The sequence below is a fragment of the Urocitellus parryii genome, chromosome 4, assembly GCF_045843805.1.
Source record: "Urocitellus parryii isolate mUroPar1 chromosome 4, mUroPar1.hap1, whole genome shotgun sequence".
In the NCBI taxonomy this organism is placed as follows: Eukaryota; Metazoa; Chordata; class Mammalia; order Rodentia; family Sciuridae; genus Urocitellus; species Urocitellus parryii.
Genome location: NC_135534.1, coordinates 142,767,382 through 142,784,833, shown reverse-complemented (window position 1 = coordinate 142,784,833; position 17,452 = coordinate 142,767,382). Strand labels below are relative to the sequence as shown.

At 44.0% G+C, this 17,452-nt stretch overlaps 1 protein-coding gene across 1 annotated transcript; it reads right to left on the bottom strand.

Annotated features, from left to right (window-relative positions):
* Positions 1-9,685: 9,685 nt before the first annotated feature.
* Positions 9,686-12,440, bottom strand: LOC144254533 (uncharacterized). Its single transcript, XM_077797827.1, has 2 exons — positions 10,432-12,440; positions 9,686-9,808 (listed from the first exon to the last, which is right to left on the bottom strand). Exons 1-2 carry the CDS (start codon positions 12,386-12,388, stop codon positions 9,762-9,764), a joined length of 2,004 nt encoding a protein of 667 aa, XP_077653953.1. The 5' UTR covers positions 12,389-12,440; the 3' UTR covers positions 9,686-9,761.
* Positions 12,441-17,452: the final 5,012 nt, after the last annotated feature.

Genomic DNA, 17,452 nt, shown 5'->3' with positions numbered 1-17,452 from the left:
TTTTTTTTTTTTGGTACCCGAGATTGAATTTAGGGGTACTCGACCACCGAGCCACATCCCCAGCCCTTTTTTGTATTTTATTTAGAGACAGGGTTTCACCAAGTTGTTGCTTGCCACCTGGCTTTTTGCTGAGGCTGGCTTTGAACTCGAAGTTCTTCTGTTTCAGCCTCCTAAACCACTGGGATTACAGGCTTGCGCCACTGTGCCCCTGCTCCTGGCTGATTTCATCCTTTTGAAAAGTAAAACCCCTTGTGTTTAAAGCTACAGATTTGTGGAATGCATGTGAAAAGAGCCAGTTTCCCTTATAATTTTTGCCTCTGTAAACATACTTCCCACTAGAAACCCCTACAAATACCTTCGGTCATGTAGATTAGAAATTTTTTGACACAAAAGAGCTTATAACTATTGTGAGAAACTGTGGAACAGGATGCAGAATTTGGAGCAAGACACAAATCGGGCTCCAGCATAATAAACAGACGTTCTCCCTGCCCCCTCCCCCCAAAAAAGATTGCCACTGGTGGCATTTCCTAACTTAAGTTTCAATCTAAGATAGCAGAAGTTTATATATCCATTTGGAACTGACTTTGATTTGAGTGATGCAAAATAAAAAAGTAAATACTGTTGATTTGGAAGAGGTTGTAAAGTTTTAGGAGAGCATATCTCGTACCTTTTTTTTCAGTCCTGGAGATTCAACCCAGGGGCACTCTACCACAAACTTATACCCACAACCCTTTTTTATTTTTGAATCAGGGTCTTGCTAAGTTGTTCATGCTGGCCTCAAACTTAGGATCCTTGTGCCTCAGATTCTTAAGTAGGTGGGATTATAGGCACGTGCCCCCATGCCCAGTTTAATTTAAAGTTCTTTGTAAATGCTGGGGTCATGATTTATTCTTTCCCCCAATGCTAGGAATTGTACCAGGACCTTTGCACATGCAAAGCAAACACTCTATCACTGAGCTGGCTTATCCTTTTTAAATTGAGAAGACAACTTCCCAGATATCTTATCTGTCCCGGAATCTGCTGTGCATTCTCATAAAATTGAGATAAGCTGTAGGAATGACTTTAGGTAATCTAAACTGCATTCCCCATGTAAAATAAAGTGTAGCACTTCTGAGGTTCAAACCTAACCTGAATACTGTGCTGGTCAATATGTAATAACAAGTTCTCTAAGGCGGGAAAGCCCCAATTTGGAGACTTCTCCAGCTTCCAGGTATAAATAATTGTCCTAGGGTTACCAAGTCCTGAATCCCAGGACACCCCTCATTCCCTGGGCAGTGGGATGGCTGATCACCCACTGATTTTAAGTCCCAGTATCGATACCAGTCTTGGAAATCAGGATTAGGTCCTCGTTCCGTGGGAGGGAGGTATCTTGCCCCTTTATAGATCTCAGGTTGCCTTTCCTCCCCGCCACCTCCTCTTCCTATCTGGCCTGTGTGCCCAAAAGGCAGGAAAAGGGCCACCAGGGGATGCTAATGAGCAACTCCCTGTGTAGGGAGGAGCGATTCCCCAGAGGTGTTGGTAACTGGTTGAGAGGAGGGAAGTGTTCTGGAAGAGTTAGCATTCCATTTCTTTTTCTTTGATAATCAGCCCCCATCTTTCCAACCCAGGCATTCACTATCTAGGTTGACTAACTGTCCTTGAACCCTGTCTCAGTAATATATTACTGACCATGGAATTGGAAGATATGTGCGCATGATCTGAACCTGTGCCAGGGAGGCACCCCCAGCACACCACTGTCTGGGGGTGGGGAGGGACCTTGTTCTTGTTAAGCCAAAACTTTGAGACCTTTGTGCCACAACGCCTTGCTTGTTTTCATTCATTCAGGGATTCTTTAGGAGTATCTACAGTGTTCCAGGAGGGACAGTTCTAGCCATAGCAGATACAGGAGTAAACAAAAGTCAGCAGCACTTGATCTCCTTGAGCTTGCTTTGGGTGGGGTGGGGGGGGTGATGTGGTCAGTCGATGTGTCTGTCAATCTACAGTGTTGGGTTTGGTTTTGTTTTGTTTTTAAGATAGTGTTAACTCAGAGTACATGATTTTGTTTTCTGGGCTTTTTAAGTCTGATATATTGACTTTGCCATGGTGACGATTTTTTTTTTTTAAGAGAGAGAGAGAATTTTTTAATATTTATTTTTTAGTTTTCGGTGGACACAACATCTTTGTTTATATGTGGTGCTGAGGATTGAACCCGGGCCGCACACATGCCAGGCGAGCGCACTACCGCTTGAGCCACATCCCCAGCCCCCAGGGTTGGGTTTTGATGAAGTGCTAGGTAAGAAGATGAAGCCAGTGAGATGAAACACGCTGGGTAGAGCTCTTTTACTTTCTGGTTTTTATTGTAGTAAAATGTACATAAGATTTACCATGTGAGCAATTTTCAGTGTACGATTCAATCTATTTAAGTAGGCTCACAACTATCACCACCACCAGCCATGTCCCAAAGTTTCTCCAGTGGATCTCTTTTTGGTGGAGTAGTTGGAGGCCTCTCTGACACACAAGAGCATCTGAGCAGAAGCCTGTATGAAGTGAGAGAATAAGGTGTTTGTTTGGGGTACCAGGGATTGACCCCTTAACCACTGAACCACATTCCCAGACCTTTTTTTGGTGGGGAGGGGTTACCAGCAATTGAACTGAGGGCACTCAACCAATGAACCACATCCGCAGCCCTATTTTGTATTTTATTTAGAGACAGGGTCCCACTGAGTTGCTTAGCAACTCACTATTGCTGAGGCTGGCTTTGAACTCTCAGTCCTCCTGAGCCATGGGATTACAGGCATGCACCACCATGCCAGGCATGGGAACTAACTTTGAGCGTGGTTTAGGAAAGCACGTTCCAGCTTCCAGAAACAGGTAAGTCTACCCCGCATAGCCCAGGTGGGGGCTGGTACAGGAGATTTGGTATAGCTGAAACATCAACCCAGCAGGAAGGAGATCACATTCCTCCCAGAAGTAATTCATTTAGCAAAGAAGCCAACCCAAATCCACAAAGAGACAATTTAGTGCCAAGCTTAACAACTGTGCTTTAAGCAAGCAGGGGATTTTCAAATCTGTCCTGGGATCCAACAATATCAAAGAGTATGTGGGGTTTGAGGAGAAAAGGTTATGAGACTGGGAACCTTACTGCATTTCCTTTTCTATTTTTCTTGATCAGATATGAGCACAGAGTCATGTGTTTCCTGTGGAATGTCTTTAGCCTGTTGATACATGTTTTGCCTGTGAGCAATTAGTCATACATTACTGAGTAGATTTCATTCTTCTGAGTACAGAGGGCAACAGGGAAATGTCAACACCTCCACATGGTCAAAAGAAATATCTTTAGACCTTAACCATTTATTAAATTCTAAAAATTTGACTTTCCATGAAAACTTCAGGTGTTCTGCATCCCACATCTTTTGTAGAACTGGAGTTGAACCCAGGGCAGCTCTACCACTGAGCTGCATTTCCAATCTGTTTTACTTTATTTTATTATTTTACTTATCTTTTTACATTTTGGTACTGAGTATTAAACTCAGGGGTGCTTCACCACTGAGCTATATCCCCAGTCCCTTTTTTTTTTTATTTAAGAGAGGGGGGGGGAGAGGGAGGAGGGAAATTTTTTTAAATATTTATTTATTTTTTTAGTTTTCGGCAGACACAACATCTTTGTTTGTATGTGGTGCTGAGGATCGAACCCGGGCTGCACGCATACCAGGCGAGCGTGCTACCGCTTGAACCACATCCCCAGCCCTCCCTTTTTTTTTTTTAACTTTTAACTTTTTTATTTTAAATTGCTTAAGACCTCACTGAGTTGCTGAGGCTGACCTGAATTTGTAGTCCTCCCACCTCAGCCTCCCCAGTCTCTAGAATTACAGATGCGCGCACCATTTAATTTAATTATTTTATTATGGTAGGGTTTCCCTAAATTGCCCAAGCTAGTCTTGAATTTGCAATCCTCCTGCCTCAGCACCCTGAATCTCTGGGACTACACACACCTGTGAGGATGCTTGGCTTTATCTTATATCTTGCAACTATTCTTGCTCAATGAAAGATCCAAATCATGATTTATGACTGTCCTGGATATTTGAAAGATTAACTTAATGTGGTAACGCCATGCAAGAGTCACAAAGTCAAAGCCCTCACCAACTAAAAGAAATACATAGAAGAAATTGAGCATGTTGTCTTCCTTTTAGTCAGTCTTCTAAATTGTTTTCTCTGGAAACTTTCAGAGAACTTGAGGATATTTGCCCTAGGCAAATCTTATTTTCTTACTGATATGAAGAGCAGTAGGAGGAAACGGGGTTATTTTCTTGATAAGGAGGGGCAGTCACTGTAAATATAAGCTAACCACTGCAAGTTCATGGTGTTAGGATTTGGGGGTGTGTATAATGATTTTGCAAAAGTTTCTATAAGGCTGAAGCTGCATGCAATTAGGGTAAAGGTTAGATATATTGTATGTTTAGCCAGGGAAAGCAGACTTTGTTTTATGAAAGTGCTACAACTGCAGTTTGACATGTGAATAACTGACTGACAACTGCTCATTGCCTGCAGGTTTGATTTTACAGGTTCATAATCCTTTATTTGAAACCTTAGGGTTATGAGTTATGGCATTTTGAAGTTTTCAGAAATATCGTGCTGTATATTATTACATAAGGCCTCCAGGAAGACTGGGGTGGCACCCTATAATCAAACATATAGATATGTCCCTAGTGAACTATTTTATTATTTATACTAAAAAGAATAAATATCATAAATTGACTTTTATAAGTCAGATTTCATTGCCAAATTAGTTTGGACCTCAAAAATAATTTCTTTTTTTTTTTTTTTCAGTACTGGGGATTGAACCCAGGGCATCATGCGTGCTAGACAAGTGTTCTACTACTGAGCCACACCCCCAGCTCTTTTTATTTTATTTCAAGACAGAGTCTTGCTATACTGTGCATTCTGGACTTGAACTTGTGATCCTCCTGCCACAGCTTCCTAAATACTATGCCCTAGGATTAGAGGTGTGCACCACCCCACTTGGCTTTAGATATCAAACTTGGTTTCAGAGACAAAACACCCTAAAGTTGCAGAACTGCAACTAAGGTACTGTGGGCCTATGTAAAATGTCCTTTAGCTAGGTGCAGTGGCACATGCCTGACATCCCAGCAGTTTGGGAGGCTAAGGCAGGAAGATTACAAATCCGTGGCCAGCCTCAGCAATTAAGCAAGACCTTATCTTGAAATAAAAAATAAAAAGAGCTGAGGATGTGATTCAGAGGTTAAAATGCCCCTAGGATCAATCCCCAGTACCACAAACAACAATAACAACAACAACAAAAGAAACCCAAAACAATCCTCTAATTTCAAAAAGCAAGCAATTGTATGAACCAGTCTCATGAGTAGCTATGATCCTATGAACTGAAAATCTGGATCTGGACAGAATCAAATTGCTAACACCAACAGATAGAGTAGAGGTCTTTTTGCCACATGTCACATATCAGAGTAACAATAACCAACAAATGATGAAGACTATGGATGTACTCTGAACATCCACCTTTAATTTCCAGTTGCTTTGTGTTGGCTACCTGAAGAGAGAGATCTCCAATAGTGATCAAAGGGATGTGAAGAGTACAGATGGAACCTCCCTAACCTGAAAAGACAAATCCAAAATGCCCCAAAATCTGAAACTTTTTGAACCACAAGTGGAAAATTCCACATCTGACCTCATGCTATGGGGTCACAGTCAAAATGTAAACACACCAAAAATATCGTGTAAAATTATCTTCAGGCTATGCACATAAGGTGGATGTGAAGCATAAATTAATTTCTTGTTTAGATTTGGGTGTTATACCCATGATATTTCATTATGCATATGTAAATATTCCAAATTTCAGCCAGTTGCAGTGGCACACACCCTTAATCCTAGTGTCCCAGGAGGCTGAAGCAGAAGGATTTCAAGTTTGAAGCCAGCCTCAGCAACTTATAGAGGCCCTAAGCAATTTAGCCAGACTCTGACTCAAAATAAAACACATAAAGGGCTGAGAAGGGCTGGGTGTGGCTCAGTGGTTAGGCACCTCTGGGTTCAATCCCTGGTACCAAAAAAAAAAAAAAAAAAAAATCCCAAACTCTCCTAGTCCCAAGGATTTTGAATAAGGGTACTTAACCTTTACTTACCTCCTGTTTCCTCACAGGTTAGCCGTCTCTAGTGTGAGCTCAATATCACATTCTTCCACATGAAGTGGACGCATATGTAACAGAAAGTCCTTACTTGGGGAATTTTTAGGGGATCTTTGGGGCTTGAAGACACACAAGTAGGAACTAATATGTCTTTGGTGGGTGCTTTATCTTGGCTCCCCAAAGGCAGACTTCCTATGAATCATAACCAGCTAGGAAGCTGCAGGCAGCAGGCAACTGATATCTCCCTTGTGGGTTTGAACAGATCTTATTACCCAGGATCCTAAGGGGGTTGTTGCTTGGGAACTACAGGTGAGGATAATTAGCTCAGCTCCTCATTTTAGCAGCTCTTCAGTTTTCCAGACAACTTCTTGTGGACATGGAAGCCTAAGTCGCTGGACTCCCCTGGAGTTGGACTCCTTCTGCAGGTTAGCATGGCACCTGTAGCTGGTCCATCCAGAGGGAGAGTAAGGACACGCTCTGCAAGCAGGCTGCATGCTGAACGACCTCTGGCTTCTGTGTCCTGGGATTCCAGTTAGCAAGTGTGATGCAAAGCAAGCTGGACAGTGGGGTTTGCAAGATGGCTGGGAAGCCAGGTGAGTAGCTTTTGAGTTTTTAGGTTTTGTTTTTTTTTTTCCTCACTGAAGTACATACAGAACCTTCTTGAAGCCAGGCGAGGTGGCACATGCCTGTAATCCTAGCTATTCAAGAGGCCGAGGCAGGAAGATCACAAGTTTGAGACCAGCTTTGCCAGTTTATTGAGACCCTATCTCAAAATAAAATAAAAAGAGCTGAGGATGTAGTTCAGTGGCAAAGCACCCCTGGATTCAACCCCTAGTACTAGAAAAAAAGCATTCTTGGCAGTAATGATGAGTCATATTAAGAAATTAATGTTAATAATGCTTCTAAGTTATCTATATAAGAAATCATACCTTGGTGAGAGACAATTCAGTTCTTCACATCAACAAATATTGCTTATGGAACACATACTGTATGTCACTGTGCTAGATGAAAGTCAGATGTAAGCTCTATCTACTTCTGGGAGCAGATGAAAACACCCAACAAAGACACATTTGTTCCTACTTCAGAACTGGAATATGTGTTGAGGGGGCATTTAGGCAAAGATGTAAAGGGGACTTTTGGAACAGAAAAGGAAGACCACAGGTGCAGTGGAGAGAATCAGGATGGTGAGGGGAGGCATCAGCTACTTGGTGACCTCAGGAGAAGCTTCAGGAGATTGAAAGGTTTAGAGATGGGCCTTGAAGGATGGACAAGAATTTCAGTGCAGGAGGGCATCTTAGGGAAACTATCCCTGTGAGAAAACAAGAGTCCTTCTGGGGAAAAGCCCAGATTAATCTACCATTAATCTGCTGGATTAATGTCAGCAGGAAATGTTAGACCACGACGCAAGAAAAGACCACTGACTCCAATTAAATTCAAATTAAAGCAAGCTTATTATTTCGACCGGCCGGGCTGCCTTGCCCCTCAAAATCGTGGGAGCCAAGGACAGCCCCAAGGCTTCTTTGTGGCCCAGTTTTATAGCCCAAAAAGTTACACAAAATGGGGGGGGGGTTTACAGATAACATCATTCTGAAGAGCATAACACAAGTTTACATTTTTGCTGGCCCCGGCATCAGAATTTATGGAGATCTTAGAGACTCAGAGAGGGTCGTTGTCTGGCCAGGGAGGGCCAGAATTTATGAGGCGTCACTAAAGTTTAGGAAAGGGTTGTTATATGGTCAGGGAAAACCGGACTTGGGTGAGTTCAGGGCACGGGCAGGCATTCCAATCAGCTTTACAACATCAACTAATGGCCAGGCCATACAGACATCCTGATATTTTTACAGAAAACAGAAATGAATCCTTCATAACTTGTGACAAGCTGGCTTCTAATCTAATGAGATAATTAGGCTAGGTATATCATTCCCCCCTTTTCTGATGTGTCCCTTTCAAATCTTTGATAGGGAGCAACCAGTAATGTCAGCAACATATGTTAATACTGTCGGTGGTACATAACAGAATTGAGTTGTAGCCCTATAAACCTGAGCACATAGTTAATAATGCATGGGACAATAACTAATAGGAGAAGAATACAAATTATAGGACCTGCAAGAGAAGTTAACCATGGAAACCAGTTTTTTAGGTCTGGCCAAAAGTTGTCCATTTGAATCTTGTTTATTTCCTTTTTCATTTCATCTATCTGTTGTTGAATAACATTAGAATAGTCAGTAATATTAAAACAGCACATGCCTGGGAATTGTTGGCAGCCCAAATGATGTTTCAGTAGCAGAAAGTCAGTAGCTGCTCTATTTTGTAGTACTGAGGTTCGGAGTTCTTTCATCTCTTGATTAATTTCTGCTAAAACTTGTGCTGTAAGGTTAGCTGTTTTGCTAAAACTACAGGCTAATTTAGTGATTTCTCTTTGAATTCCTACCATTAGTCCCGGGACTGGTAGAATGAAAGCTGCTGCAATTGCAACGTCTAGTGGATCCAGGAGGATTACATTGTCATTGCAATTGGGGGGCAGACTTCGGATAACTCGGTGGGGAGCTGCCAGGGATGGCAGTAAAGGAAAAATCCTCCCAACAGAGCAGATTCCAGAGAAATTGGTAGGCAACGCTTGGAAGGTTGTCTTATTACAGAGAAAAACCCATCCTGTAGGAAGTCGTTTGCCATTGGGTAGGGAGATATATTGTTCAATAGAACAATTTGGTGGGGATCGAGGAAGGGTGCAGTCTATGCATAAACAATGTTTCTGGACGATTAATGAAGCCGGCAAGGCTGACTCTGTATGAGACACAGGCCAGTTTTGCTGTGTAACTCTATCCCCAGTCACCTTAACATAGTCATCATATTTTATAGACAGGCCCATAAGATTATTAGCTAACAATTGATGGACTGAGCTTCCTTCTTGTATGCAGAAGGAACTTTTGTTCATAGTATCAACAGCCAATTGTAGCCAGAAGTTCTGGTTATTTACAGACTCTAGGGGGCTCACAGAAACATCCACATTTAAAGTGGCACTTGAATAGACAGTATCCACCAGGGCTCCCTTTTTAAGCTTAACACAGGAATATTGCCCTGAATCTCGTGGGTGAGCTGAGTATTTATAGATTCCAAAGTTTATATTACCTCTTTGGGACTGATCTGTGAGGTTTCTCCATGGTCCCTCCCTGAACACCTGACTAAAAACTTCTTGGTTATCTTTATACCATCTGATAGGGCCAATTATTGGATCCTGACAGGAGTAAGTGCAATTTAATATTAGTGGGGATCCTGCAATGGCAGGTCCTACCTGGGTTACAGAAGGGGTGCAAGGCTCGTTGAAACTGGCATAGCTAAAACCCAAGAATACATATATACTACAACAAGTGAAAAACATTAGCATAATGTTTACAATGACAAGGAAAAAATGAGAAGTTAATGACAAAACATTAACCCTTAGAAATTTTAATTTTAAAGGGTCCACGTTTAGTCACTTTCCACCTTTGGTTGCTTGATTTTCCTCCAGTGGGTTCTGCAGGTGCCTTCTTAAGCTGTGAATGGTGAATCCATGCAGGAATGCCAGCAACTTTGACGGCAGTGGGAGTGCGGAGAATCACGATGTAAGGGCCTTTCCACCTGGGTTCAAGACTGTTGGTTTTTAACCGTCTTATCAGCACAGCGTCTCCAGGCTGGAATGAATGATCAGGCGATCTGTGTCCGATGGGTTGAGCAGCCTGGACCTGAGGAAAGATCTTATCCATGATTAGTTGTAACCCTTTAAGTGCCTCTGAGACTGGAATGTCTCCCAGCAGATCTAGATGTATTCTGGGAACCACAGGCGGTGGCCGCCCATAAATTATTTCATAAGGGGTAAATTTTTCCCGATAAGGAGTACAACGGGCCCTCAGCAGGGCAAAAGGCAGGAGATCAACCCAGTTACCACCAGTCTCAAGAATTAATTTAGTCAGTGTTTCCTTCAATGTTCTATTCATCCTTTCTACTTTCCCTGAGCTTTGAGGATGATACATACAGCGTAATTTCCAGTTTATATTAAGGGCCTTTGAAATCAATCGAGATAATTTGGCCGTGAAGGCCGGGCCATTGTCAGACCCCAAAATTAGAGGGAGGCCAAATCTAGGAACAATCTCAGTTATTAGCTTTTTAACTACTATTTGTGCTGTTTCCGTCCGGGTTGGAAAAGCCTCTACCCAGCCTGAGACAGTATCAACAAAGACTAACAAGTATTTATATCCATATAGTCCAGGTTTAATTTCAGTGAAGTCTAGTTCCCAAAATTCACCAGGTACAGTACCTTGACTTCTGTTTCCTTGTGGAAGTTGGTTCCTTTTAGCGTTTACCTGTGCACATGTCATGCATCGATTTGAGATATCTTGAAGCATCTCTCGATGTCCTGGTAGCCAGACATAGGGTGAGATCAATTCTGACATCTTCTTGGGGGATAAATGCATGGCTTGATGAAGATTAGTTAACCATTTTCTCCCTAGTAGCTTAGGTATGCAGATTTTTTTATCTGGGAGGGTCCACCAGCCATGACAGTTTTGCTGGGCCCCCATTGAGGAGTATGAGTTTATTTCTTCTGTAGTATATGACGGGGCCTCTTCCCAAAATTTAACTGGAAATTTTGGATAATTGGAGAGTTCTAGGACAGCTTGGTATTTTGGCTCTCCAAGGGCTATTTCCCTGGCTGTTTGATCTGCCAGGTTGTTACCCTGGGTCTGAGGACTATCGTCTTTGCGGTGTCCAGGCCAGTGGATAATAGCCAATTTGTCTGGTAACCAAATTGCCTCCAGTAGTTCAAGAATTTCTTGTTTATTTTTGATGGTCTTGCCATCTGAGGTTAGAAGTCCCCTTTGTTTATATATTTGTCCATGCACATGTGCCGTAGCAAAGGCATAACGGCTGTCTGTGTAGATATTCACCCGTTTTCCTTTTGCCCATCTCAATGCCTGTGTCACAGCAATGATTTCTGCTTTCTGGGCTGATGAGCCCCTGGGCAGAGCCTGGGCCCAAATAACTTCGTTTTGACCTGTGACTACAGCTGCCCCTGCATACCTTATTCCATCCCGGACATAGCTGCTGCCATCGGTGTAAAGGTCTGCGTCTCTGATGGTGAGAGGAATGTCAGTCAGGTCTAGTCGAGTACCTTGGATGACATCCAGCATCTCTGAACAGTCATGAATTGGCTCCTCTGGATTGCTGTCCGGCAGCAGAGTTGCTGGATTGATGGCCAGGGATTTACTGAAGGTTAATCTGTCTTTATCTAGGAGTAGAGCTTGATATTGAGTGAGGCGCGCATTTGACATCCAATGATTTGTGGCATCCCTCAATAGAGCTTCCACTGCATGAGGGGCAGTCACAGTTAGAGTCTGCCCTAGGGTAAGCTTGTCTGTTTCCTTCACCAGAAGTGCAGTAGCCGCTATGGCTCGTAAACAAGGGGGCCATCCTGACGCTACTGGATCCAGCCTTTTTGAAATGTAGGCAATAGGCCTTTTCCATGGCCCTAGATTTTGGGTAAGAACCCCTTTTGCAATGCCCTTTTTCTCATGAACATACAGATGGAAGGGCTTAGAGATATCAGGGAGGGTTAGGGCTGGAGCCTGTGCCAGGGCCTTTTTTAGATTTTTAAAAGCTAAGTCATTTTCTTCAGTCCAAACTAAGGGTGAGTTGCCCCCTGCAGTTGCAGTATATAAAGGCTTGGCAATCTCAGCAAATCCAGGTATCCAAAGACGGCAGTACCCAACTGCCCCCAGGAACTCCCTAACTTGCCTTTTAGTAGTTGGGATTGGGATCTTCATTATGGCCTCTATGCGGGCTTGGGATAGCAGCCTTTTCCCTTCCCTCAGTTCATATCCTAGATAAGTAACTCGAGGAGAACAGATTTGTGCTTTCTTTTTGGAGACTCGGTACCCCAGTTGAGCCAAGGTTCTCAGTAAACCCTGGGTGGCCCTTAAATAGTCCCTTTCATCCCTTGCTGCTAGTAAAAGATCATCCACATATTGGAGCAAGGTTATCTCGGGGTACTCACTGCGGAAGAGGCTCAGATCTTTGTTGAGTGCTTCATCAAAGATGGTGGGGGAGTTCTTAAATCCTTGAGGTAGTCGAGTCCAGGTTAGTTGTCCTGATATCCCCTGTTCCAGGTCAGTCCATTCAAATGCAAAGATGGGCTGACTCAGTTTTGACAAAGGAATGGAGAAAAATGCATCTTTCAGATCTAATACAGTGTAGACTGTATGTTCTGGTGGCAACATACTGAGCAAGGTATAAGGGTTTGGGACGGTTGGGTGTACAGTTTCCACCCGTTTGTTTACTTCTCTTAAGTCCTGTACTGGTCTGTAATCATGAGTCCCAGGCTTTTGGACCGGCAGCAAAGGGGTGTTCCAGGTTGACTGGCATCTAATTAGTATTCCCTCTTTTAGGAGACGTCTGATGTGAATTTTGACACCTTCTCTGGCTTCAGAGCTAATGGGGTATTGTCTAACCCGAATGGGCATAGCCCCAGAGGTTAGTTGGACTACGACTGGTGGCACATGTTTAGCTAACCCCGGAGGATTATCTTCAGCCCAAACTGCAGGAATTTCTTGGATTAATAGTTTTTTCCACTTTCCCTCTGAAGCTTGGATAGGATTTTGAGAAAGCAGATATTCCTCACTTAATGGGCATGTTATAGTTAAGGCTCTTGTAGGACTCCCCAATTGTAGTGTAGGCATCTCCCCTGAAAATGATATAGTTGCCTGAAGTTTGCTTAGAAGGTCCCGCCCCAGCAATGGGAAAGGGCATTCAGGGATAACAATGAAAGAGTGAGTCACTGTTCCTTGTCCTACATCAACAGTCCGATCTGTGGTCCATCTATAATTTTTAATTTCTCCTGTTGCCCCTTGTACTTCCATAGTTTCATTAGAGAGGGGTCCTAGGGGCTTCTGTAACACCGAATATGAAGCTCCTGTATCCACCAAGAAATTTACAGGTTGGCTCCCAATTGTGAAGGTTACCATTGGCTCTCGGGAGCCTAGTTTGAAAGAGCCATGGTCCCCCTATTCTTCTAAAGTTAGAGCCGGTTGTGGCTGAGGGGCTCTGGTCTGCAGCGGGGGAAAGTCTTTTCGATTTCGTTGGGGGCACTGATTTTTCCAGTGTCCATGTTCCCGGCAATAAGCACACTGATCTATTTGGAGGGGAGTCCTTCTTTTGCCCCTGCCATGTGCCGCCTGCATCTGTCTGGAATTAAATACTTCGGGAGACCTTAGTGCAGCTACTGTGGCCCGATTTACTTTCCTTATCAGTAGATCATCCTGGCTCTCTCTGTTTTCGAACACCTTTTGGGCTATCTCCAATAATTCTGACCTATTCTTCCCTGCAAAGCCATCTATCTTTTGAATCTTTTTACGGATGTCTGGGGCTGACTGAGCTACAAAAGCCAGGTTAATCGCCTTCAGATTTGTCGGGTCCTCAGGATCTATAGGAGTATATAGACGGTATGCCTCTAGGAGCCGTTCGAGAAACGCTGAAGGCGATTCGTCTGGGTTTTGTTTCACCTCTGCTACTTTAGAAAGATTGGTGGGCTTGCGAGCTGCCCTCCTAAGACCCTCTAATAGAGCCTGGTGGTAATCGCTGAGTGCTCTCCTACCTTCCGCCGTTCCATAATCCCAGTCTGGTCTTCTTTTAGGTAAAGCCAAGTTGATTACTTCCGTTTTCTCGTCATGCGTAAGAGAGTTTATTCCAGGCAGCGCTTTAGCTGCTTCTGCCAGGATTCGCTCCCTTTCCTCCGTAGTGAAAAGGGTATGCAGAATCTGTTGGCAGTCATCCCAGGTGGGGAGATGATTAAAAAAGACAGAATCAACCAGGGAAATCAGGGAACTAGGATCCACACTAAACGGGGGATTCTGGTTTTTCCAATTGTAGAGATCAGTTGTGGAAAATGGTACATATATGTAACGACCTTCTGGAACCTGGCGGAGAGGAAGGACAGGGGCGGGAGTCACCTCTTCCTCTGGGATAGAAATAGAAACAGTGCCTGCGGGTCTGCCTGGGGAGGGGATCGAATCAGGCCTTCCATAGGGGCGACCCTGTCGGGTATGAGGAGGGGATGGAACAGGGGCTGGCTTATTTGGGGAAGTGATAGCAGAAGGAGTGGTGGAATGAGGTAGTTGCAGCGGCTCAGGGGAGGGGCAGGGAGGCGGTGGTGCAGTTTTTGCAGCTGTCTCCATTGTTCCCGCACCAGCAGCAGGGAGATAAAGAGGAGCCCCAGTGTATGGGGGGAGGAGGAAATCCTCCTGAGCGTCCTGTAAAACAGGGCTCTTAATTGAGGGCTCCTGGGAAGTTTTTTTGGTCACAATCAGGGCCTGCCCTCCCTGTCCATTCCGGACCATACAAACCTTCATCCAAGGGGGTGGATTAGTTGTTGCTTCTGCCCAGGGTAGGATATATCCTATTTGATCTGGGTGGCCGGGGTTGCCAAGAGTGGTATTAGTTACAGCCCATGCCACCTGGGGATCAAAGGTGCCCTCAGGGGGCCAGCCGACTCCAAAAGTGGGCCATTCTGCCTCACAGAAAGTTCGGAGGCGATTCTTGGTGATGGGATAATCATAGCTCTGCTTAACAAAAGAGGGGTAAAGTTTATCAAAATTCCTTAAAACACAGTTCAAAGGGCTATCAGGCTTACTTGCTTTATTACCCATTTTGATGTCCACTTTCCTTAAGTTTCACCACAGAAGTCACACAACAAAAGACAGAAAAAACATATAGAACACAGAACAAAACACAAGGAAACACAAACCCGGCACCGAAACAGAAAAACAGAGGAGCAATGCAACGTCTTGCCAAAGCTCCGGGGTAGGAGTGCGTGCGTGCCCGTCGGCACCTCTCTACCCTTCCAGAGGAATTCCCTACAGAACAGAACAGAAGACAGAACGATTTCTCGTTACTGTCCGGACAGGAGTATATGTGAGCCTCGCCAGGCCACCTCTCTGTCTTCAGAAGAGATCTCCCTTAACCAGATATCAGATGTTATAAAGGCGCCACTTACCTATGGAGGCCTCCTCCACCAGATGCTTGCTAATTGTTTTAGTGCGGCAGTTCACTCCAGCTCTCCGAGGACCAAAGGCTCACCCTGGGGCCTTGGAACGTCTCAAGGTGCGCACCCCCTAGAGTGGCTCTCCAGCCCGGAGCCCGGGAGCGAAGGTCCGACTTCAGAATTTCCAGCAGCCTGATATTGCAGTCTGGTCCTGCAGTTTGATCTCGCTGGGGCCTCCAAAATGTTAGACCACGACGCAAGAAAAGACCACTGACTCCAATTAAATTCAAATTAAAGCAAGCTTATTATTTCGACCGGCCGGGCTGCCTTGCCCCTCAAAATCGTGGGAGCCAAGGACAGCCCCGAGGCTTCTTTGTGGCCCAGTTTTATAGCCCAAAAAGTTACACAAAATGGGGGGGGGGGTTTACAGATAACAACATTCTGAAGAGCATAACACAAGTTTACATTTTTGCTGGCCCCGGCATCAGAATTTATGGAGATCTTAGAGACTCAGAGAGGGTCGTTGTCTGGCCAGGGAGGGCCAGAATTTATGAGGCGTCACTAAAGTTTAGGAAAGGGTTGTTATATGGTCAGGGAAAACCGGACTTGGGTGAGTTCAGGGCACGGGCAGGCATTCCAATCAGCTTTACAACATCAACTAATGGCCAGGCCATACAGACATCCTGATATTTTTACAGAAAACAGAAATGAATCCTTCATAACTTGTGACAAGCTGGCTTCTAATCTAATGAGATAATTAGGCTAGGTATATCAGAAATGCACTGATTTTATTATGTACTCTGAGGGCTTCACCTTATTCCAGGAGGACAGAAAGAGATCTCACCTGGAGAAGTCCTTCAGAGGAATTTATCCTGGGAAGGGACACACAGCCAGAGCTCAAGAGCTAAGTGTGGACACTTGGAGATTGAGAACCCATTAGAGGGCTCTGGAAATCAGTCAGACAAGATACAGTTTGAGGGCAAGGAGAGTGAGAGTGGACAATCGTAGTGAGGGTCCTGTGGAACCTTACACCTAGCCACTGACTGTATCCAGATAGTAGCAAGGTGAGGCTGCATGTCTATAATGCCAGTGATTTGGGAGACTGAGGCAGGAGGATCTTAAGTTCAAAGCCAGTCTGGGCAATACTTTTTTTTTTTTCTTTTAAGAGAGAGAGAGAGAGAGAGAATTTTTTAGTTTTCGGTGGACACAACATCTTTATTTTATTTTTTAAAGAGAGAGAGAGAGACTCTCTCTATCTCTCTAAAAAAAAAGAGAGAGAGAGAGAAATTTTTTTAATATTTATTTTTTATTTTTCAGTGGACACAACATCTTTATTTTATTTTTATGTGGTGCTGAGGATCAAACCCAGCGCCCGCGCATGCCAGATGAGTGCGCTGCCGCTTGAGCCACATGCCCAGTCCCCTGGGCAATTCTTAGCGATACTCTATCTCAAAATAAAAAATAGAAAGGGTTGGGGGGGCTGAGGTAGTGGCTCAGAGGTAGAGTGTTCGCCTAGCACATTCAAGGCCCTAGATTCGATCGTCAGCACCACATAAAACAGTAAATAAATAAAATAAAGATATTTTTTTAAAAAAGGGCCGGGGATGTAGCTCTGTAATAGAGCACTCCTGGGTTCAATTCCTAGCACCAAAAGAAAAAAGAAAAGTGTCAGATTCAATGTCTTTATCTGCTGGGGACAGAAAATTTCAAACTGGTTTAAAATTTATTGATTCATGAATATCCAAGTTCAGAAAGAAGGCACACTTCAGCCTCAGCTTACCCCAGGGACTCTGGCTCTGCTTCCCTGCAGTTCCTTCCTGGTGGCAAAATAGTTTAAATAACTGTAGAATTGCTGGCTTCACATCTGCATAGTGGATTGGCCAGGAAGGGAAAGACATTATCTTTTCTAGTGGTTTCTCTGTGTGTATGTGTGTGTGTGTGCGCCAGCGCGATTGTGGAGATTGAACCCAGGTATACTCTGCTACTGAGCTATATCCCCACCCCTTTTTATTTTGAGTCTAAATTGCCCAGGCTGGCCTTAAACTTGGGATCCTCCTGCCTCGGCCTCCCAAGTAGCTGAGATTAACTGTGTAGGCCACCATACCCATTGCTTATTCTCTTTTAAAAATTTAAAATTTATCTTTTATTATTTAAAACGTACCACTGACGCCTGGCATGCGTGCGGCCCGGGTTCGATCCTCAGCACCACATACAAACAAGGATGTTGTGACCGCCGAGAACTAAAAAAAAAAAAAAAAAAAAAAAAAAAGTACCACCGAGCTACATTCTCAGTTACTTTTTATAA